The 23,030-nt window shown below is 44.6% G+C and overlaps 1 protein-coding gene across 2 annotated transcripts in view; it reads right to left on the reverse strand.

The window, feature by feature from the left end:
• Positions 1 to 209: 209 nt before the first annotated feature.
• The window catches only part of FBLN2 (fibulin 2), a 28,705-nt gene continuing 5,884 nt past the window's right edge, over positions 210 to 23,030 (reverse strand). For both annotated transcript variants that reach the window (XM_072420422.1, XM_072420423.1), the window contains exons 3-13: positions 17,987 to 18,092; positions 9,121 to 9,250; positions 7,061 to 7,259; positions 6,811 to 6,945; positions 6,418 to 6,561; positions 5,989 to 6,117; positions 5,087 to 5,212; positions 4,456 to 4,572; positions 4,240 to 4,368; positions 2,877 to 3,000; positions 210 to 2,270 (exon numbers count right to left, since the gene is read on the reverse strand). In XM_072420422.1, coding sequence (XP_072276523.1) covers positions 1,913 to 2,270; positions 2,877 to 3,000; positions 4,240 to 4,368; positions 4,456 to 4,572; positions 5,087 to 5,212; positions 5,989 to 6,117; positions 6,418 to 6,561; positions 6,811 to 6,945; positions 7,061 to 7,259; positions 9,121 to 9,250; positions 17,987 to 18,092 — 1,697 coding nt within the window. In that variant the 3' untranslated portion in view covers positions 210 to 1,912. The remainder of the gene's footprint in view (positions 2,271 to 2,876; positions 3,001 to 4,239; positions 4,369 to 4,455; positions 4,573 to 5,086; positions 5,213 to 5,988; positions 6,118 to 6,417; positions 6,562 to 6,810; positions 6,946 to 7,060; positions 7,260 to 9,120; positions 9,251 to 17,986; positions 18,093 to 23,030) is intronic.

Here is a 23,030-nt window from a genome sequence, read left to right on the forward strand (position 1 = left end):
GTCATGTATGATAATCGCAAGCTACTGATCATGTCACATCATCTACTCGCATTCCAGCTCCACCCCTCCCTGTACTGAGCCCTCTAGGAAAAAAAGGGGGTGGAGCTGTCTTGTTTTGGGACTGTTATCACATGACCCATCCTTGTGACCACATGATCGGTCCATCTGATCTTTGCGTCTATAGCTTGATCATATCACCTCTCAGAAACTTTCCTTTATTACTTTTATTATGGGGTTACACAGAGTTACATTCATCAACATAAATTAGAATAAATAAGACATTCCACAGATGTAAGACATGCACTTCCTGTGTATTCCATACCGCTAAGGGGAGGCGGCAGATTTATGGAGAACTGCCGGGAAATAAAGCAGGATATGGACTGAGCTGCCAAAGTGACACAATATAATGGATGAACATTGATCCCTGCAAATGGAAGAGTTAAATCGCACTTTGTGGAGGGGAGTGACGACAAAGGAGTTAAAGGAGGCGTCTCTGATGGCAGCCGTGTGATTTCATTGGCTAAAAGTAAATTCTTAGTATTTTAATTTCCCACAAGAAATATATAATGATAATAAAAAGCGCTCACACTTTGTTATAACCCCTGTGTGTAAAAACTGCTTGCAGTGCTTTGAGCTGGCAGAGCTGAGTAACAGCCACTTACCTCAACACAGCCACACCCCTTGTAACAGCCACACCCCTCATCACAGCCACACCCCCATCACAGTCACACCCCATGTAACAGCCACACACCCCATCACAGTCACACCCCTTGTAACAGCCACACCCCTCATCACAGCCCCACCCCTTGTAACAGCCACACCCCTCATCACAGCCACACCCCTTGTAACAGAGAATAGAGGGTATTGATCAGACAGGGGGCTGAGGAGGTGCATGGCCATAGAGGGGGTGTTTCTTACCAATGAGGAAGGGGTGTATTACTAAAGACAGTGCAGGTCTGATGAATGGGGAGGTGTATGAGCAGAGAGGGGACGGGTCTTTTTTTGGTTACACAACTTGAATTTGGTGAAATTGTTTCCTCTGAGCCAAGCACCATTTATATACAGTTTTGTCGTGTCTTCTTATATTTGTAGTTTCATTTAGCCCCTCCCTCCCCAACCTGATTGGCCTGTCCCCCTTCATTTATTGGATTTTAGTTCTTCAAATCATGGAGGCTCAGGATTCCATGTGGGAGTTACTGCATGCAAATACAACCTGCCCAGAACCGCTCACACTGCCAGACCAAAATCCACCCCCAAGGCATTTTGATATTTGCATAGTCCCTCCCAAAAGCCAGCCCACTGCTTGTATCAGGACAGAGGACTCTTGAGAGGAGTGAAGAGCAGGGTGCTGTGATGTTTTCAGGAAGCTCTGTACAGCACTCTGCTGACCACTCCCACCAACAGTGACCTGCCTACATTGCACAGAGAGGCATACAGGCCCAGTAATAATCTTACTGGTTCTAAAATAAAGTATGTAAGGAAAACTGAAAACATTTTATATAAAAATATAATTAGCATGGTAATTGGGGGAGGGGCAGGGAAAGAAAATGATAAGTTGTTGTCACCCGGACAGGAAGTCACAACCAGCAATAAAATATTCTCATGCATTCTAACCCTTCCTATGACTTCTTGTCTTGGCTGTACAGTCAGAGTGCTGAGCACAAAAGTTTGCAGGTGTGTGAATTAATTTGCAGCAGTTTCCAGAGTGAACTTAGCTAGGAGAAAGCTACAGAATCGTAGGGGTGGAGAATCCCTTGAAATCCCTGCGTTTGAATAGGTAGGTTAGTTGCAGTAATCTCGGGCCGTCCAGAGCCCGAGATGCCATAGGTCCCAGTATATGAGCTACATAGCCTGTCCATATAATCACCGTACATGGGTACACGACGGATCTCTCCGCATTGCCATGGAGGAATTAGGAGGCGTTGGTGGTGATGAAGATGTAGATTCTGGACAGGAAGGTGGTCACCTTCCCCTGGCGGATCAGCTTCATCTCCACGTCCAGGAGGAAATCTTTCGGCTTCCTGATGGGTCTCTGGAGGTACAGGATGCCTGTGTAGGGGTTCAACTTCCTGACACTGAAATAATTCTCCTCGTTCCCCTTCTTGATGTCCATGATGATGTTGTCACCCGCGTAGGCTGGCGAGGGGGCAATCCGGAAGATCTGTGCAGGGACCATCACGCCAGTGGGAACATTGAGGCGGTGGTAAGTGATCCTCACAGGGGTGTTTTGACAATCCTGGTAGTTAAAGCATTGAGTTCTCTCACATTTCCTGCAAAATGATAAAAAAAATACCCATGAAAATGGGGCAAGATGGAGGGACAACGGGAGGTCACACTATGTACTGGTCTCATCTATATCATGGGGAATCTATTTGGGGATCTCTGAGTTCCCAGGTTGGTACACCTGCTGTGCCCATTATGAGTGGCTCCCACCATCCCTGTGTTGAGTTCCTGAGTCTGTACACCTGCTGTACCTACTATGAAGGGTCCCCACCATCCCTGAACTCAGTTCCCAGGTTAGTACACGTGCTGTGCCCACTACAACACTACGAGGAGCTCTCACCATCCCTGTGTTGAGTTCCCAATCTGTCCCAGCCACAATATGCAGGTAAGATTAGGGTTGTATTGCATTTATTCCCATTAGCATGCAGAACACCAGGGCACTGTACATGCCCATTGCAGCACCCTGCTATTCATTTTCAATGTAAAAGGAAGATTTCAGTGAACCTCCCCACAGTGACCCTCTTACCCAATTCTAATAACACATCACATGGTCATAAAATGGACCGATGTGCCCTAATTGCTTCACAAGGTGACAACACACCCCTATGTTGTCACCCAAGGGAGTCACCTTAAAGTTATTCAGTTAAACTCACGTATTGGACACTTTTCTGTAGTTTTCTGGGCATTCGGAGGACAGACATTTGTAGCTTCCTAGGATGTTGTAGCATTCCTCGGAGGCGGAACAATTGTGAGTTCCGATGTCACATTCATCGATATCTGAGGAGAGGAAAAGGAAAATCAGATAAGATCCTCACGAAGGTCATTAAAAAGAACTCAGCCCCCCCCCCCCAATTCCTTCCCAGACATCACTGCTGATCCTCTACCAGCCAGAGGCGGACATAGGGAGGTTCAAAGTGTGGAGCTGCAGTAGGGCCCTGGACTCTCTTCAGTAAACAGGGGCCGCGATCAGTTCAGCAGGGGGGCCCCCAGCCAGTTCTGCTTAGGGGCCACTGTTTCCTAAATCAGCAGGGGAAGGGCAGATAACAGGAGACATATGGGGATGTGCAAACTGCTGAAATCGCAAATTGGATTAACAGCTCTGTACCAGGCATGTCAAGATGGATAGGTGAGATGAACTGTTCCTCACTGACCAGAACTGTGCAGAACATCAGGGGGGATTTTAGGAAGGATGGGGGAAGGAAAACCGGGCCAGCACCCTCTACAGGACCTAAAATGCCCTAGTGGTAGGGGCTGCAGGGAGCTGAAATGCTGTGCCTTGGGGCCCCCACTTCTCATGTGCTTAGAGCCCCATTTTGTTTAAAACCGCCCCTGCAGAACATTGATCACCAGTAGCAGCTTCATTGTAGAAGGTCAGCTGACCTCATCTGTAGAATTAGGTCAATGATCAGGACTAATTTATACAAATTGGGACCACAGTAAATCCCTCTCCCGCCCCATTTCTTTGGATGACATTGAAGCTGCCCATCTGCACCAATCTCTCCACATTAATCACCAACTGACTGGGGGTTTCCAATGGCAGCATTAAGTACCATACAGACATTGGAGGACGGTTGCTAGAAAATTTTTTTGTGATAGGTGGAAGGATGAGTGACCACACCCTGCTGTGCTCTCTTCTATCGTTGTTCCTGATTGATTGTTCATCACTTTGTCAAGGCTGATTGATGAATGACATCAGGGGACTGCTGTGCACATCAGAGTTTTGCCTGAGATAAACACAACTGTTTGTCTTGATTATCTGACGTGTGTGCCGTGCTTTACCCCATCGTGTTGTCCTCTTGGTGGACTGCAGGGGACTCAAAGTAGCAGTTGGGCCCCTGGACATCTCCTGGGCCCCAAGTTTCTGCCCAGGTTGCCTGGTGAATGATCGTGCTATTTGTTAGTATTACATTGGCCCAATGCACTGACTGAGTGGTTTTATTTGTTTTACATTTCTGTTTGCTGTTCATTGAAGTCACACAGCAGCGTTACAATATCTGAAATGGAATATTTCGGTACCTTTGCAGGACAGCCCATTGGCAGATTTTGTGTAGCCGTTCTCAGGACAGGCACACTGGTAACTCCCTGGTGTGTTCACACAGGCGAAGGTGCACAGGGTGCCAATACTCTGCTGGCACTCGTCTATATCTGGAATCAGAGACGACACAGAGAGGTTATTAAAGGAATTCTACCACTTGCCACCCTGGGGGCAGGAAATGAATCTGATTGGTTTACCTTCACATGTGACCCCGTCAGTGCCCAGCTTGTAACCCTCCTTGCAGTAACATTGGTACGAGCCATAAATGTTGGTGCATTCCTGATTGCAGGGGTTCTGCTCACACTCGTTCACATCTGTGTAAAGTAATTCAGGGGAAAATGGGGATCAAAGCTGAGCTCTACCTGATGTCTTTGTCATTACTGAATCCCACAAAGAAATGCTAAAGTGAATCAAACCCCCAATCAATGGGTCTGATTTATTATAGCTCTCCAAGACCGGAGAAGATAGACGGTCATGGGTGAATCTGGGTGATCCAGCAAACCTGGAATGGATCTGGCCCATGATTGAAAACATTTGCCAACAATAATAGCAAATGATTTTAAGAAATCTATTCCAGGTTTGCTGGATCACCCATGTTCACACATGATAGTCTATTTTTTCCAGTCTTGGGGAGATTTAATAAATCGGGTCCAATGTATTTCTTTTATTGGTTCCCATCAAAAGCATTTTGTCATATCTGTCCAATAATTAAAAAATGCTAGTTGATCTTGCCAGCAATCCAGTGTTTGTAACCCCCTCTGCAAGGCATGGATGGTTTCACCCCTCCCCCATTCTTTAAGTCTCTATAAAAAATATTGGGCCCATTACCTTCACAATGTCTCCCATCCTGTGACAAGCGGAATCCTGCAAAACAGGAACAGCGGTAGGAGCCGACAGTGTTCTCACAGGTGTGGTGACACAATCGCCCTGGGTAGACCCAGCATTCATTTATATCTACACAATAAAAAAGAGAGGAAAGAATAAAACACTGAAATAAATTCATAAAGCGATGAACTGCTGAAACCAGATCAGGGGATTTCCTGTGAATTTCAGCATTTTAAAGCTGAAACTGAACAAGCATTTCCAAATATGGTAATCACTCACAGCAATCTCCACCCCCGAGGAGCTGACGGTATTATTGCTCACCTATGAGGAGCTTACAATGTTATGACTTTATCGCAGCCTCAAACACAGCCTTGTTAAAGCCAAACTCTGGGGAATGACAAAACTATCCTCCTAGTTAAATGCTCAATATTGCCAGGGGTATCAGTAAAATGCACTTTTCACTGTATTCCTCACTGTTAATGGCTTCCTCCTCAGTGTGACATCACCACATACAATGCAGAACCAGCAGTCCAGCATTGTAAGTCAGGATACCCACTGAAGTCCCACCCACAACCCACAACCCAGCATAGTGCCAGCTATGGGGGCTACCATTTTACTGAAAAAAGAACTCTGAACCCCCGGAGTGTGAGGTTCAACCCTACTGTCAAGGTAAATTTGCTTTAACAGGGCAAGTTTGATCAATCTGCCCAATTGTTCAAAACAAAACTACAGAGAATGCAAAGAAATACACAAAGAAAAATGGGAGAGCATACAAACTCCATGCAAATGTTGATTCAGATACCAGAAACTGTGAACTCTCTACTGTTGTGTCAGAGCACTGACCCGCTAAGCCAGCACATATTGATTATTAATCGCATATTGTTAATTGATTGATCAGCACTTACCAATACACGTCCTCCTGAATGCGTCTAAACGATACCCAGCCTTACAGTCACAGCGGAATGACCCAGGTAGGTTGGTGCAAGTCTGTTCGGCAGAACAGTTATGCATTCCAGCACTGCACTCATCGAAGTCTGCAACAACCAAAAATTTAGAGGTTATGTACAAAGCACAGTGATGGTCAATCTGAAGATATGCAAACATTTGTGCAGGAACTTCCTGTAATACAGACCGGTCACTGCTGCTCTCCCTCCTTGTGCAGGGTGACTGGTCTTGTCTCCGCCCCCTCCTATATTTCACTGTAGACAGACTGTAGTAGGTGAAGTTGATAGGCCCCTCCCACAGCTCAGCTCCCTGCACAGTTTATGTGCAGCTTTAAATTCAAACCTACAAAACGATATATACTCATATATATATATATATATTTTCCTCACCGATGCACATTGTTCCATTCTCGTTGGGTTTGTATCCCCTGTTGCAGTTGAGTTGTTTTCTCTGGCACACGTACGATCCAAGGGTGTTGACGCAAGTAAAGCCATGCTTGCAGGGGGCGGGGCTTGCTGCACATTCATTAATATCTGACATGGAGAAAAAGCAAAAAAACTCCTCACATGGAAATCTGGAGTCAGCAAATAACTTTATAAAATGTGACCCGAGCTGAATTCCACCTGTTCTAGGAACACAGAAGGATCACAATTTTGTAAGCTGAAGAAATATAAATGTAATCTAAAATCCTGCCAATGAAACAAATAGACCTGGAAGATTCACATGGGGGAATGTTGGATTCCCTGTTTAATAAATAGAGTCCTATATGTACAGACTGTTACCTTGGCACACCCCCTCTTCTAACAAGAAGCCAGGCTGGCACACCACCTCTGGGACGCATATGAATGATCCAACCGTGTTGACGCAGCGTTCGTTTTTAGCGCAGTTGTGCGTGTTCAGAGCGCATTCATCAACATCTGCAAATCAAATACAAAAATTGCTTTAATATGAAAGCTTGTGCCCCCCAGAACCTAGAGACCCCTAGGCAGAAGCCTCCACGGTAACAATGATGTGATAGTGGCACCTAGGTACCTGGTTTTGGTGTTGGTTCTGGTTTCAGTGTTGGTTCTGATTTCAGTGGGATCTTTATATCTGGCGGGAGGAGCTGTTCTTCTCCGTTACAGCACAGGATCATCATATGGTTACAGGGGTAGCCCAGGTTCAGGTTGGAGTCGCAGGAGTGTCCTTCCTTCCGGATCTTCAGCCCCAGGGAGCAGCAATCGCAGCATAGCTGTAAGGCAATGTACATTGGGGATTAAAGGGACAATGCAATCTGATGGCAGCAAAACCAACAGCTGTGTGCCAATTGAACAGGGTGATGATAATGGTGCCGGCATTTCGGTTAAATGAGTTAAAATGAATTTTTTAAAGTCATTTTCTGCTCTTTTACGCATCACAACACTAATCAATTTCACGGATATTAATCATTTGGCGATCATCAGACCACCATTGGAAATTTATAGGCTTGATACTTGGGAAACCTCCTGGGGCCCCATACTAGATATTCTTCCAGGGCCCTTCCTCCATATCCAAATGTTGTAGCATTGCTTTTTTAAATGGGCCCAAAAATACCCCTTGCTCCCCCTAGTGGCCACCCTGCATACACATATTGCCGATTTAGCTGAATCCTCATCCAATGGAAATCAGCTGTGTTCAATTTCATCCATACAGAGCTTCTCTCATAATATTAATAATAAACAGGATTTTATATAGTGCCAACATATTACGTAGCGGTGTACATTAAATAGGAGTTGCAAATGACAGATACAGACAGTGACACAGGAGCAGGACAGACCCCAGCTCAGAAGAGCTTACAATCTATGAGGAAGGGGGAAGTAGCACATCATCACATCACTCTACAATCAAAGCCGAGCGCTCTCTAAAATCCACCCCCTACCTCCCACTTGGATATCATCAATGTGTTGCCAATTTTCCCACCGCAGCCCCACACGGGGTTAACTTGTTTTTTTTCCCCAAGAAAGAATGTCCCTTATGGAGTTCCCACACACATCACCCCTCTGTGACCCCAACAAACATTCAGAAAGGAATCCAGATGAAAATTATTGTATCCGCCAGCCAACAACAACACGGAATAAGGACTTGTGTGCAGATACATTTTATTTAAACTGACAGCATGCCTGGGAAATGGGGTGTCGGAGGACGGAGGGAGTCAGAGCTTGGTGCTGCCAGAGACATACAAGGACTGGAAGACATAAATGTGAGCGATGGAATGATCCATAAATGAACCTTTCGATGAACCGGAATATAGATGTGTTTATGGCATATTCCCAAAAATATGTACACCCCCGTCCAATGATGGAGTTCGGGTGTCGCAGTGAAGAGTCCTGGTAATTCCCCATCATACAAAGTCATTGTAGACAGTTGTGCTCTTCCAGCCTTGTGGTCACAGTTTGGTGAAGACCCTTTTCTGTTCCCCCATGACTGTGCCCCAGGGTACAAAGCCAGCTCCATAAACACACAGTGTTCCCAGTGTGGTATGGAGGAACTCGAGTGTCCTGCACAGGGCCCTGACCCCAACCCTACTGATCATCTTTGGGATGAATTGGAATGGTGAGCCTGATCTTACCATCCAACATCAGCACCTGACCTTGACAAATTGGGGCAAATGTTTACAGATGCCCTCCAAATCTGGTGAGGGTTATCCCAAAAGGATGATGTAGGATGGTAAAGCTAAGGGGAGCAACTCCATAATAATAGTCACGTGGTGGGGGGCCTCTTTATTAATAGTCATGGGTATTGGGGGGAGAAGACAATTCCATGGTCTTAGCATCGGATGCTAAACAAGCTCATATAGGTGTGACAGTCACTGTTGTCGACAAAGCTTTGGTAATCAATTATTATATATTTGGGTGGGTAAAGCATGCCTTAACAAAAGTGAAATCATTTGGAGAACTCCCCAAAAGTATGAGTGCAGTTACAATTCTGGTTGGATAGTAACTGCAGTGTTCTGGGCTATATACCGTTCAATAAGTTTGCATGATGCAGCACCCCAGCTCACCTCCAGATGGCGTGCTATGCTGAGCTCTGTTCTTATTTTTTATATGTGGCAGATATCAATTTGTTAAACTTGCCTTAAAGTGAGAGCGCTCACAAAGATCATTCTCCAAGGCTAGGCAGACTCCATCTTCCTTGGCGGCGATCATCCCAGCAATGCAGGTGTTTTCCTTGATGTAGGATTGGCAGCATTGCTTCTGTGCCAGCCTGCAACAGAGCAAAAAAAATTCATCTTAAATAAGTCAAAATTCACATCTGCAACTGTAACTGGCCACACCTGGACAGTGGCTCTGATTTGTCAGATTCAGAAGTCAAAATGTGTCAAAAAAAGGAGCTGTTGTCATTGAATCAGGAAGTTAGGAAGAAATTTATTGGAGTCAAAAGTGAAAACTTCTATTCCCCCTGCAAAGTCCCCAAATTACCTGTTGATTGTCCCATTGAAGTCTGTTTAATGCAGTTTCCTGTGATGGGGTGACAACCATGCTACACTGCTCCTGTGTTCAGAGCAGAGTTGTCACTCTCATGTTGGCTGTGTCTCCTTGCATTACAGTAGGAGAAGATGCAGAGGGGGCGGGGCTATCAGCATTGTCACTGCTGATCACAATCCTGTAACCTGTCAATCAGCATGTGGCCCCACCCAGCCCCTCCCACTAATTTGTTGATTGCCAGCACTGATCCCTCCCACTGAGATCTGCAACGTCTGGGAAGGGGAGACTTTGAGATACAAATAAAGGAGAATTCGACTCACAATTTGGCAGACGATTTATTTTAAAAGCAATAAAGTACAGGTATTATAAAGACCACTGCCTGCTTTTACTGGGCTTCCTGTAAACACAAAGATCAGCCTGGGAGCCAATCAATGTAAGTGTGGTCAGAGAAGACTGTAAAGTGATGACCTCAACTCTATGCTGTTCCTTCAATGTCCAATCAGCAAGGTTTGCTCCTGATCAAGCTTTACTTGTACAGAACGGTAAGGTCACTGAATTTATTTCCTGGATCACAAGACCGGCCAAACAGAATGACATATTGTACCCTTTATCCAGACCGACATCTCCAACCTACAACATGTCAGCATTTAGATACAATGCAAATGTCTTTTTTTAGGTCTGACGATGGGTCCCATAAGTCATTCTTAGTTGGGTGGAGGTCCAGCAGCTGCTGGGATAATCTCTGAATCAGACTTTTCATGTGTGTAATTCTTGGTGGATTCCAAGGAAAACAGACGGATACTTTGTACAGCCGATTCACCTCTCTGGAACTCTCCATCTGCCAAACACGGCGAACCGCAGCTTTCACGCCATCTGAATAAAAAGCTTTATATCAAAGTCTTTTCTTGTCTGGGCCGCCATGTTTTTGTACCATGCTGACCTTTCAGTTTTTTATACCTTTCAGGGTTTTATGCTCCAGTAAATTCCTCCAGAAAACTAATTTATATCTTCTGGCTGCAGATTTTGTTTTCATTTGTTACAGAAATATTTTACATTATTGGGTTAATATAAGGTAACATTTTATTTCATTTGACCTCCAGGCTGATATAAAAGATTTATGGGTGTATACAGCCCTGGGTTTATTGAAGGATTGTTACATCTAGATTGGGGGATGGGGAGGCAGCACAAAGAGCAAATCGGCCCCACATTGCACAATGCTGCCAGTCTAAGCTTGGCAACTTGCTGGCAGGAGAAGGTAAACCCATGATGACAAAATCAGTATGGGTGGTGACCCTTCACTGTCCAATCAGGAGGCTAGTGGTTGGGGAGTGACCAATGGTTAATGCTTAGCTGCAAAGTGGGATCAGTGACCTGGGCTTTGCTGTCTGGCAGGGGTGTCTTGCTGCTTTCATAAATGATTCTAACCCCTTTATTAACCCTCTGTCCAATATCAATCAATATCCAAGTTTTGTATTCCTTCTATGATTTCATGTTCACGCTTTACTTATTTTCCTGGTATTGTGGTATTGTATGTGCTTAATAAAAATTGCTATTTGCATGGTGATTGCAGGAGCCCTTGGAGGGCTTGGAGGGTAACTGATGTGTGTATCAGTTACCCGGGACAACTAGTCAATACACAAAATGTCAAAAAGATGCCAAAAAGTGAAAAAGGAAGTGGGGATCATATGAGGAAATGTGCAGACGGTGACCCCGGGCTCTGATTACACTTCAGTGTGCTCACATAACTTTAACACCTTGGTGTTGCCTCGACGCAGTCTCACCATTCCAGTATGAGCGCCACTGACAGTTTGCTGGTGATTGCCGAGTGCAGTGATCAGGTTTTGGCTCCAGTCCCTGGAAGTCTTACATTGCAATTAGACAGAAAGTTGGCTTCTTCTTCATCCATCGGATAAAAGAACTTCCGAACTGTCTGAGCTGCTTTATTCTGATGGGTTTCCAAAGTTATGACCTCATCGTCACACCCTCCATTGCTGATAATTGTGTGACTTCCCTGTGTGTCCTCTCCCGAAATTACTCTTACAGGGATCAACCACAACATTAAACTTTCCCTCCTCCCTATCTAATATAGGGTAGGACCCCCTTGTGACCCATCCAGGGTGTCCTGGGGTATCAGGCACCAGGATGTCAGAAGCAGATCCTTTAAGTTCCCCTGCCTCCACCAGCCTGCCTTTTACCTATATTGCACCCTGCTGCCATCTCTTCCCCAGGTAAATGATTCACCTGATCAGACCAGGCCACCTTCTTCCATTGCTTCATGGTCTTCTTCCATTGCTTCCAGTGCTGATCCTGTGCGCATTGTAGGAGTCTTCATCAGGAGATGGGATCAGCATTGGCACTCCAACTGGTCTGTGGCTTTACGTCCCCCATACACAGTGGTGCAGTACTATAGGTTCTGGTACCTTTCTCATGACCAGCATATTGTTGTTCAGCAATTTATGCTACAGCATCCCTTCTGTGGGATTGGACCAGATAGGCTAACCCCCTTGCCAACATGAGCCTTGGGTGACCATGAACCTGTCCCTGGTTGTCTTTCCTTGGACTGGTTTTGGTAGGTACTAACCACTACATAACAGGGACGCCCCACAAGTCCAGCCAGTTTGGATACACTCTGACCCATCACCCAGCCATCAGAATTTGGCCCTTGTTAGGGTCACTCTCCATTTTTCATGCTTCCAACACAATACCACTAAGACCTGACTGTGCACTTACCTGATATATCCCCCCCCTCCTTGTCAGGGACCATTGTACCCGGATCATCAATGTGATCACTTCACTTATCTGAGGGTTTCATGCTTCGGTTGATCAGTGTATGTGAAAGTATATCTAACCCTGGGAGGGATTGGGGTAAAGGTAATGAACCCTTATGATGCTATCACATGCTAAATAAATGGCATGTAGTATGGCAGTCAGCAGCTGATGACTTTAGGTGCTGCTTTGATTAACATCTCAATAGTAAAGTGTCTCTAGGGCCACCAGACCAACGTATCTTATAAGTCCTACCCCAAGGGACAAATGCCCTTCTGCCCCCCTAGCTCAGTTCTTCTCTGCTTTTGATTCACTTTGAGATTTTATTAACTACAAGCAGACTGAGCTGTGTCTTACCCAACCCACAAAGAACCCAAAAAATCATGGACTGTATTCATGAACATTGAATTGTCCCACTGGAATGCATGCTTCTGAATGCAAAATTCAAGCATTGCAATGGACCTGTCTGACAGCATTACCAATGGATCTCAGGGGGCTCAGCTGTCTGCAAAGGTCCAAAATGCAAATGCAGCCATCCATACTTTGCCCCCAAAGTAAATGTAATCCAAATGCACAAAAATCAGAACCATCTACACAAAGCTCTACATCAATGGACTGAATATGATCCCTCTCACAAGGTGATTGCCTGTGACAGGTCCACTTTAATTAATGCTGTGAACATCGACAATTTTAACCTGCCAAGTCGGCAGTAAAATCTCACTTCATATAACATCTCAGGTCACCCCAGTCTCTGATTCTATATGACGTAGTGGCTGAATTATTGCTGCAATTATATGTGAGCGGATTCTCCTCTGTTTGTACAGTTGGGGCTCTGCTGAAACCGAATAACCTTTATATATTTGGACAAGTTTACATGATCCCGGGGTGCTGGTGGTCTCACAGCAAAAGGAACTCCCATTTCTTATTTTTCTGCAGCATATGCTGGAGAATTGGAAAAGGTGATGGAATTCATATATGAAACTATGTCTAATTCTAGTTTCATATAATTCATATATGAAAATATGACTCGTCCTCGTCTAACTCTCCTCTCCTAAAATACTCTGCTGGAGGACTCTGCTCCTTCCTCTATAACTCTCCTCTCCTGAAATACTCAGCTCTGCTGGAGGACTCTGCTCCTTCCTCTATATCTCTCCTCTCCTTAGATCTACTTCATAACTTTTTCCCTGCAGCAGAGCTCTAGTCCTCCATACATCTGTGTCAGTGATTAGTCTGTGACCTCCATGACAACATCTGCATCTAATCGAATTAAATGCTGTGAGGTGGAACTCCGCTCCGGCCCCGGGGAGCGATCAGTCTTTTAGCGGAACAACATACAGAACAAACGATTCCATGTTCAATGTCACATTCTACACTGACAGCGTAATAAGCAAAATATGTAAACCCCTTATTTGTCCCCACTGATTGCACATGTGGAGGAATGCGAGGAATAAGATCTTAGCACCGTATTTATCATTGGTGGATAAAGAAGATGAATGTTAGCGGTATTTACCATACATCTGCAATGCACAGAGTGGTGCACATAGAGTCCTACATCCGTATGGTGAATATATTGCCCATTGGGGTTTGCCATGTGAATTCCATAGTGCAGGAATTCCTAAACATTTTATTTTGAAGAGCCAAATGGGAACGTTTGTACCGGAACCCAAGAAAAAAATTGTTAGGAAACCAAGTAACAATGTAATACACTTTATGGGCGCTCCTCACTCCATTTCCTTAAGCTTTAGCCAAGGGAAATAACTTCTTTGTTCCATTTTCTTTTTGATATTTTCATCACAAATGTGCCTGCGTCATTCACTGCACCCCTGCCTTGCCCACACCACATTCCCCAATATTTGTCTGCATTGTCAATCATAATAGATTAATTCTTTCACAGGTTTTGAGAAGGGCGGTGGTGCTATGAATGGGAATTTTTAGAAGTGAACGGGCACTGTGATTTATTAATTGCATCTGTCACAGTGCCACAGGGCGGGGTGGTGGACTCTCTGTGTCACCAGCACAGTTGGCAGAGATGTGCACGGGGCGCATAGTCTAAGCAATTGCCCGGTCTTCTTGCATGAGCATGTCCAGAATATATGGTACAATGTACCTACTTCCCTTTGACATTTCCAGCATCTAACACTAGTGGTAGGAAAGATAGTAACCCCTGTCAGGGGTAAGGTACCAATGCAACAAGATCTTTATAGAGCGTACAAAAAGAACTCTTCCGCACACTGCTCCATATAAGTCCCCACATCTCCAGGGGAAGCTCTCTGCCCAGAATCCGCTGCCATTTCCTCATGTAGGAATGTTTAACAAAAGGCATCGCCGGCTTTGTATTTGAGACCCGATATATTTCTGTGATAGGGCCGTTTTGGGCTGGCCCTCCCACACTGAGCCATTCAAAGCTGGTCATTATAGAGAAGTGTGTGAAATGTCTTATTTGGAGGTATCCATTAAAACCATAAAAAGCCCTGGAGATCAGAGAATGGCATCTTTGTTTTCAGTAGGACACTAAAGCTACAAACACACATCATATAAAAGTCACCACAGACTAATGGTAGTGCAATCTGACATGTGTACAGTAACCCCCAGAGGTTGTTCATCAATCTGCCAGGCCAGATGAAGGATTGACTGTTATTTATTCCTATGGAGCAGAGCACAGCTGGGTGATGCTCATTCGTCTCCTGCCTCCCCTCTCCATTGAACAGAATAGAGTTGTGTGTACAGTTCTCTTTCATTTATCGGTCACAAAAGATAATTTACAGCAACACGACATCAATCAGACAACTGTGCGGGGCTTAGGTATCCCAAGGCAGGTGGTGTCAAATGTGGAGAAGTCAGTACAGATGAGGTGGCATCTCTGTCCTTACAGAAATCCTTATCATTGATATCCAAAGGGATGGGCCACAGCAGAATGATGAACGATGTAATGGGAACAGCCACTGGCCATGCCTATGGAGGAGAGCACAACGGGGTGCAACTTGCTCATCCTCCCCTTCCCCCTCCGTTAAACAGAATGGTGCTGGATGAACAGCACTCGTTCATTCATCTGTCAATAGAAACAATCACAAAGGATCATTTCCATCGACAACAGCCATTGAATACCTGTACAAAGATGGAATTGAAGCCTTTGGATCGCCATGACAAGCTAACACTCTGATGGCAGGTGCACTTTACACTTTATCATAATAAATACACAATTGTGACCATGTAAATTCACAACGCCCATCAATCAAAGTCAGAGATTTCTAAATGGGCCTGATTTATTAAAGCTCTACAAAACTGGAGAAGATAGACTATCATGGAAGAACCTGGGTGATCCAGAAAACCTGAAATGGATTTCTAAGTCACTTGATTTTACTTAACAAATGTTTTCAATCCTGGACCAGATCCATTCAAGGTGTTCTGGATCACCCAAGTTCTCCCATGTTAGTCTATCTTCTCCAGGCTTGGAGAACTTTAATAAATCAGACGCGAAATGTTACAACTTAAGTCGTGTCATTGAAAACAGTTCGCTTTGTTTCACTTTCACCGATCTTACGTTCACCGCTGGGGTTGTAAACGCGGCTTTTCAAACAAAGGGCCTCTGTTAGATTTGCATTGGGCGGTCGATTGACTAATTGGACACAACTGGTCGCCTTCTCCTCCTCAGCCGCAGCACAGGAGGAAATCAGATTATCCGCAGAGTTTTGGAAATTTTCTGAAGGAATTTGGTGCTTTCCATTCACTCGTTGGAGCTCATAAAAAGCCAGCTACGGTTTTGTATCGAAATTCCATCCCAAAGCGTAAAAATTGTTTATTGGAGGCTCCGCCCCTCCTGGTTGAAACGAGCGCTCGGCAGTGGAATTGTTGGTTCCTGGACAGTCGGAAGGAGCAGTAAATTCTTTTTGTGATAAACTGTCTGCGGCACGAAACACAGAAACAGCTGCGGAGTCTCCGAGGAATATCAGGGAAAGGAGAGCAGAATATAGAAATAGTTGAGGATTAACGGAACGAGCGGAAAGCTGAACACTGGAGGATAGAAATGAAACACCCTGCAGTCCGGCTATGCGTGCAATTAAAAAAATCAAAGCTGAATTCCAGGTGGCTATAAAAGTTGGTGCAGTGTAAATGCCTGGTGCTTGCCTCTTACAACCCTGTACAGCAGAGCCCAGATAGGGAGAGGAAGAAGCAGCACAAGGAGCCAATCAGTGCTAAAAAGCTCAAAAAAGGAGTAAGAGCAGCCAGACATAGACATGAGCTAATCAGTCCACTGCTTCTTCTTTCACTGTCCAGTGGGACAAGACCTGCAAATGTTAAGGAAATGCAGCAGAGAAAACAATCAGGTCTACTGCCCTGCTAGACATGGCTGTGATGTGTAGCAGAGATGTCTAAAACCAACCTCAAAAGTGTCTAAGGGTAGAACCATTTTTGTCTTCCCCATTGAGAGGGATTCCACTATATAACCTGACTCGGTGACCACGCGGGAGATATGAAAAGTCTCTAGAACAGGGACATTGAAAGAGACAGAAACCCAGCCATTCCTGGCCACATTAATGAAAATGTTTTTACTTCTGACAGTGTCCCCATAATGGCAGCCATACACTATGAGATGTTTTATTTGGTTAGTCAATTAGAGAGATACTTCTAACCGTCTGTTTGGCTCCCCGATCTACAGGTCACAGAATGCCCCCAGTGTCAGAAAGGGCCCCGACCAATTGGAAGATTTTCCCTCCGTTCTTGTTATGGTGACAATCATCACTTTCTGTACCGGAGACCATGGCCACCAGGATAAGTAGGATGAATCTCCCAATTGGGGACACAACCAATAATAATTGGACACAGGGGCAATAATGTAACATGGCGGCCGCACATAAGATGCGATAATGGTCCTGCAAACCTGAATCTGTCTGTGCAAATGATAACTCCGCACTGTAATTCTTCTGATGAATTTACATGACGGCTCATAAGACATTTATTATAACCTGGGCTGCCGTAGGGTGATTTATGAACAGACATAACTCACTGAGCAGCACGCAGGGAGCCGCATGACGCATCTGCTCCAAGGATGGGAATGATTATCTGAGTTTTATGATGTGTCAGGCAATGGACCTCCCTGCAGACTTCTATGTTGTTTTGGGGCTTGCGTCACGTTAGAGCAACTCTTGCTCATGCATGTGTGTTGGTGCGCATTGCATTATAACAAGGTATTTATTTGCAACAATGCACAAACACATCTCAACTTGAAGAAAAGGACTACCTAGTTTTTAAATGCGCTGCACCCCAGTGCATGGTGCATTCCCTATAACACTGGTAATTTTTTTTTTTTTTATTGCAGGTGTGATTAAGAATGAATTGCACCACAGTGCACATATACAGCAAGTTACAATGTGTTGCAAGAACATATATACAGTTTGTGGTGTGCAAGAATTCATTATAAAAGATGATTTTCCAATATTTGAGGTCCCTGCAGCCAATTTCATTACACTAGCCAATCGCTGGTAGACCCCAAAATGGTAACTTTCAGGATAGACCATACAGTAAAAAGAAAATTTTAACTGATAAAAGTTTATTCTGCCCTCCAGCCTTTCCCTCATAGATCTGCCCTCTACACCTATCAGTGCAGACAAAATACAAGAACATTAAATATCATCTTTCAATATTTCCTGGCTGTCTGTGCTGGATTTTGTTCTGCACCCTGGAATGATCTCGGGAATATTGAGAGCCCGGGATATTATGGAGAGGTAAGTAGAGGAGGTAAGTTGGGTACCTGCAGGTCTCGGAGGCATCGAAGATCAGATTCTCACATTCTCCATGATCGATGGACCATTGCTGGCCAGCAGCACAGCACGACTCAACCAGATCCTTGGAGGAAACTGAATAGAGAAAATAAACTGGTCAGGATAAATTCTGACAACAGAATTCCACAAATACCAACAGCAATGAAAAAAGAAAATCAGAGAAGTGATGGAACCTCTGTCGGGGTTTTACTGCTCTGTGTCCCCATAGGAGGCACTTCCAGTGTTTCAGGGCCACATTTTATTAGGACGGGAAGTGAGAAGACATCCTACATTAGAGACACCTATCCCAGTCATATTCTGTTGTGTCACCAAGACAGAAAGGATCACACAGGAACACAGAAAACCTGCTCAGGGTTCTAGACCTCCCCTTTAGTGCAAAACTGGAAAAAAGGTTAAAATTGGAGTTTAAATTTGCAAATACAGTTTAATATCAACTAATAATGTGATCCTGTAATCTGTAAGTCTCTAATAAAAGGATCTATACACACGTTTTCAGAGACCTGGTTTTTCTTTGCTGCAGTTCAGCAACACTTACAGGTCTTGCCCCTCCCTCAACCTGTGATTGGACAATCACAATATTATTATGCTTTACTGAATACAAAGTTTTATACCTCTCCGTAGTTCAGAATGAAAGGTATCTTCATGTGCAGGGTTAAATAAACATAGACCCCAACAAGCCCCCAGACTTATTCCTTCTGGTGCATAGTGTTAGTCCTATTCAGTGCATGAATTCAATGTGTTGGACATGCATTGGTGGGCAGGGTTGCCATTGATTCCTAATAGCGCCGCTTACCCATGTTGTCAATGCAATAGAGTGCAACACATGACAAAGACTGCACATTCTGCATCCATTTTGTTGCAATACATGAATTGGGTGCTCTGATGCAACACACCAATGCAATCATCAATGCGCCAAATTTTTGAAAATGCAGTACCAGTGGGAGCTCAACCACAAATCAGACTCTGATGGCGCCCTCTGGTGGCCGTGTTTGCTGCAGCCTGTGCCCAGAGTTTCCCTTAATGTGTCCGCCGCATTCCACAGCTGGCTACCAGTTGCACACCGCATACCTGATCTGTCACAATAAACAGTCAGGCGCTTATGACTTTCTAACGAGCGGCTGGGAGGTGTTTATGGGGAAATGTTGGGTTTTCGGTTTCTTGGTTTATTTGGAAAACGCTGAATAATGATGTTTTTCCGCACGCTCACCTCCTGGCGCAGTTTCCTCTCGCAGTTCTTAGCTGACGGATGTGAAATTAGCCGGATGTTGCCTTCAGCTATTATGTGAGAGCTGGAAATTATTATCGAAGTTCTAAATGTGTGCAACACCTTCCATGGAAGTGGAGGGGTCAGGTAAAGACGACCTGTCATTGGCTGTACCAGCCTGGGAGGATTCCTGCAACAATTGTATTGTTTCTCAACCAGCAGCTCCAATCAGTGGTGGGGATCTGGCTGGATGATCCTTGTAGTTCATTAGACAGGAAAAAAGGTGGCTCAAGGTACTTGCTGTAGTTTCTAATGTCACCTTATGCAGGAAAATGGAACTGGTCAGCACAGGAGCAGATTGTCTACAATTGTGCACAAAGAAAAGTAAAATTGGAATTCAGTAATTTAAATCTTTGAAGCAAAATCCCAACTCAGTGAAGTGAAGAATGTAAATTCTTTAAATTGGGGAAAAGTTCGAGCCAAAGTCAACTCAGCGCTGAGGGGGAGACGATCCAAATTCCTCCAGAACACTGAAATGAATATTTTGTTTACATTTCATAGATGAAATCCGAAGTTCTGCGGGAAATGGGAACATTGACTACAATGTAACCAGTTCAGTGAGGACTTGGCACGGCTTGCAGTGGGCACAGAGGTCACACAATGCAGGAAGATGATGGGAAAAAAGAATGAGAGGGGGCCATGGAGGGTCCCTGTGGGTGACTCCGGGCCGATGGCCATAGAGGGTCTGTGGGTGCCTCTGGGCCGATGTTCATGGAGGGTCATGGGGTGACTCCAGGCGGATGGTCATGGAGGGTCTCTGTGGGTGACTCCGGGCCGATGGTCATAGAGGGTCTGTGGGTGCCTCTGGGCAGATGGTCATGGAGGGTCCCCAGGCAGGGAAAGCAGATTGATTCAAGGCAAGGTGGAGCTGACCTTGCAATATTTTCCTGTTTTTCATCACTATGCCCACTTGCAGCCATAACCGGGGGACATATAATACGAAGTGACAACATAAAAGAACAATTGGCCAACTATTTTCTCCAGGAAAAGAAGAAGGAACAAGAAGAAGGTGGTGCCCTGGGACACAACCGGGAAGTGTGAGTTTTGGGAGTTCAGTTCCACTAACACCAATTTCTGAATCACATGGAGATGTGAAGCTCACATATAAATCTGGTGATCGGGTTCAGATTTTACAAAAAAAGAAAAAGTAATTTTTGTTAAAAATGCATCTCTGAAATCTTTATTTGCAGGGAGGGTCATCAGCGTTCAGATTCATTCTTATTTTATGATACTGTCATCCTGAGCTCCTGATATAAATTTGAGGACATTTTGTGCAGAAATGGGATTTGCAGAAACACAGCCGCCTGGTTTTTATGAGCGCTCTGGGTCCCCGGTGAGCCGCCCGCTTGGGTGCAAAGCACTGGAGCGTACTGCTGGCCCCGCCAAGATTGCCACTTAGAAGTGAATAATAAAATCTACGGACTGGGAAAGAATGACTCAGAGGAGACGTCTGCAGCTTCTATTAGGAGGAAGAATTGGCTGCGGTTCTTGGGGTGATGTCAGAATTTAGGGGGCACTTATTGGGCACTTTTGTTGCTCCACCCAGAGTCATTGCCCAGTAAAGACCCCACAGCACCTTCCAATAATGCAACATTGTTACGCCCTGGAGAAAACGACAGCAACTTTCCTAAATGAGTGAAACGGAGCACTGTCTGCATCAAATGTTATTGCTTGTGTCATAATAGAATCAGGACTTTGAGTGTGACGGGCTTCAGTGACGGGCGCAGCCAACAGTGGGCGCCTGTGCAAAGTGAATTGGGGCCCTGCTGGCTGAACTGACATGGGGGGACACCTGTTGGCCGAGGTGGGTCCAGGGTACAGAGCGTTGCCACCCCATTATAGGGAAAAGTCATCACCATAGCAAGGTCACCAGGAAGTTTTTTAGATAGAAATAACTCTGCAAACATGATTTTATGGGAAGGGTTTGCATCCTCTTTAATGTTGTTGCTGTCATTATTCAGAAATTCAATTATTTTGTTTTTATGGCCTCTGCCAGCGCGCAAGATGTTTCCTCGGCAGGCACGCTACATCTCGTGGAACACGAGAGAAATGATGTTGGGATGGAAATGATTATTTTTTTTGTCATTATCTGGAGAATTCTGAGAGTTTTTGGAAGATTCTCTAAAGATTTTCGGAGCTGGCCAACTATGCGGGGAACTTGGAGCGTCCTTGGTGTCAGTAAACAGTAGACACAAATGTGAGGCATCAATGTTCCTAATATATCAGCATGCTGGGAAAATAGCTGCACAGCAATGAGGGGGGGGGGGGGGTTGGGCTCACCATACATAGCTACTGCTATGGGGGAACGCCTGGCCAATAGGGATTGTGCACCAAAATCTAAAAATGCCAAGTGCACCTGTCATGGGGAAAAACTGAATGGAAAATGAGCTGGATTTTGTAATCTGTATCAATGTAATTGACACAATGAGCCTGATTTAATAAAGCTCTCCAAGACTGGAGAAGATAGACTATCATGGGAGAACCTGGGTGATCCTGCAAACCTAGAAAAATAATTTGCTATTGGTTGGCAAAGGTTTTCAATCCTGGACTGGATCCATTTCAGGTTTGCTGGATCACCCAGGTTCTCCCATCATAGTCTATCTTTTCCAGTCTTGGAGAGTTTTTTTATTATGTTATAATATGTTATATTCCGCTGCGCTGTAAATTAAATAGGGGTTGCAAATGACAGAAAGATGCAAACAATGACAACAATGAGGAGGAGGAGAGGACCCTGGCCAGAAAAGCTTACAATCTAAGAACAGTGGCCCCCATGCAGAAGATTTAAGCCTCCTATATTAAGCCAATGGATCATAAGCCTAACATGGATCGCGCTGACGCATTTCACCCATAAGTTTTATGACTGATGAGCTAAATGTTCCGAATAGCTTTTGTTTTCTGTTCCTGAAAACTCAGCCTGGCAGAAGAACTTTTTTATTACAGCTGGCTGCCATTAGTAATAATTATTAATGAATTCCAGATATTTTGTGGTTTAGAATTCGTGTGAACCCAAACACACCAATTGAGCAGAATCTGGGAGATTTTTGTTCCATGCGGTATGACTGATAACATTGCATTGTATCTAACTGAGATGAAGACAAATATGTAACAAGTTCAGACATTTTCTTTGTGACATTCCAGTGACAACGCTTCCTTCCTGCCTCCTCTGATAAGGTGACCTGCAATCTGCACCAACTACAACCTCAAAGCATGATGGCTGCTGGGTGCCTACAGGCAGAATCATTATCTGCCCCAGATACCAAGCTCTCCTATCTGTCAGCTGGGGAAGAAATTCTCAACAGGAATTCCAGAAAGAAGAAAATAAAATGTACTTTTATTTCCAGGGCAAAAATGTGCAACCCGATGCATTAAAAGGAATTTTCTGTCCATTTATAGTGAATGCATCATTTTCTCCTTACCTTTGGGACATTTTTGTATTCAGTATATATAACTGGTATTATTATTATTGTTGTTAATAAACAGGATTTATATAGCGCCAACATATTACGAAGAGCTGTACATTAAATGGGGGAGGAGGAGAGGACCCTGCCCCGAAGAGCTTACAATCTAAGAGGTGGAGAAAGTATCACACATAAAGGGCGGGTGGGGGGGATATGGAAAGGTGGGAAGTAGTGAGGGTTTAAGGGACGGAAAAAGACAGGTAGGCATGTTTAAAAAGATGGGTTTTAAGTGCTGTTTTAGTGGAGCAAAAAGTAGGAGCAAGCCAAATAGGATGAGGAAGACCATTCCAG

The sequence above is a fragment of the Pyxicephalus adspersus genome, chromosome 8 (genome assembly GCF_032062135.1).
Source record: "Pyxicephalus adspersus chromosome 8, UCB_Pads_2.0, whole genome shotgun sequence".
In the NCBI taxonomy this organism is placed as follows: Eukaryota; Metazoa; Chordata; class Amphibia; order Anura; family Pyxicephalidae; genus Pyxicephalus; species Pyxicephalus adspersus.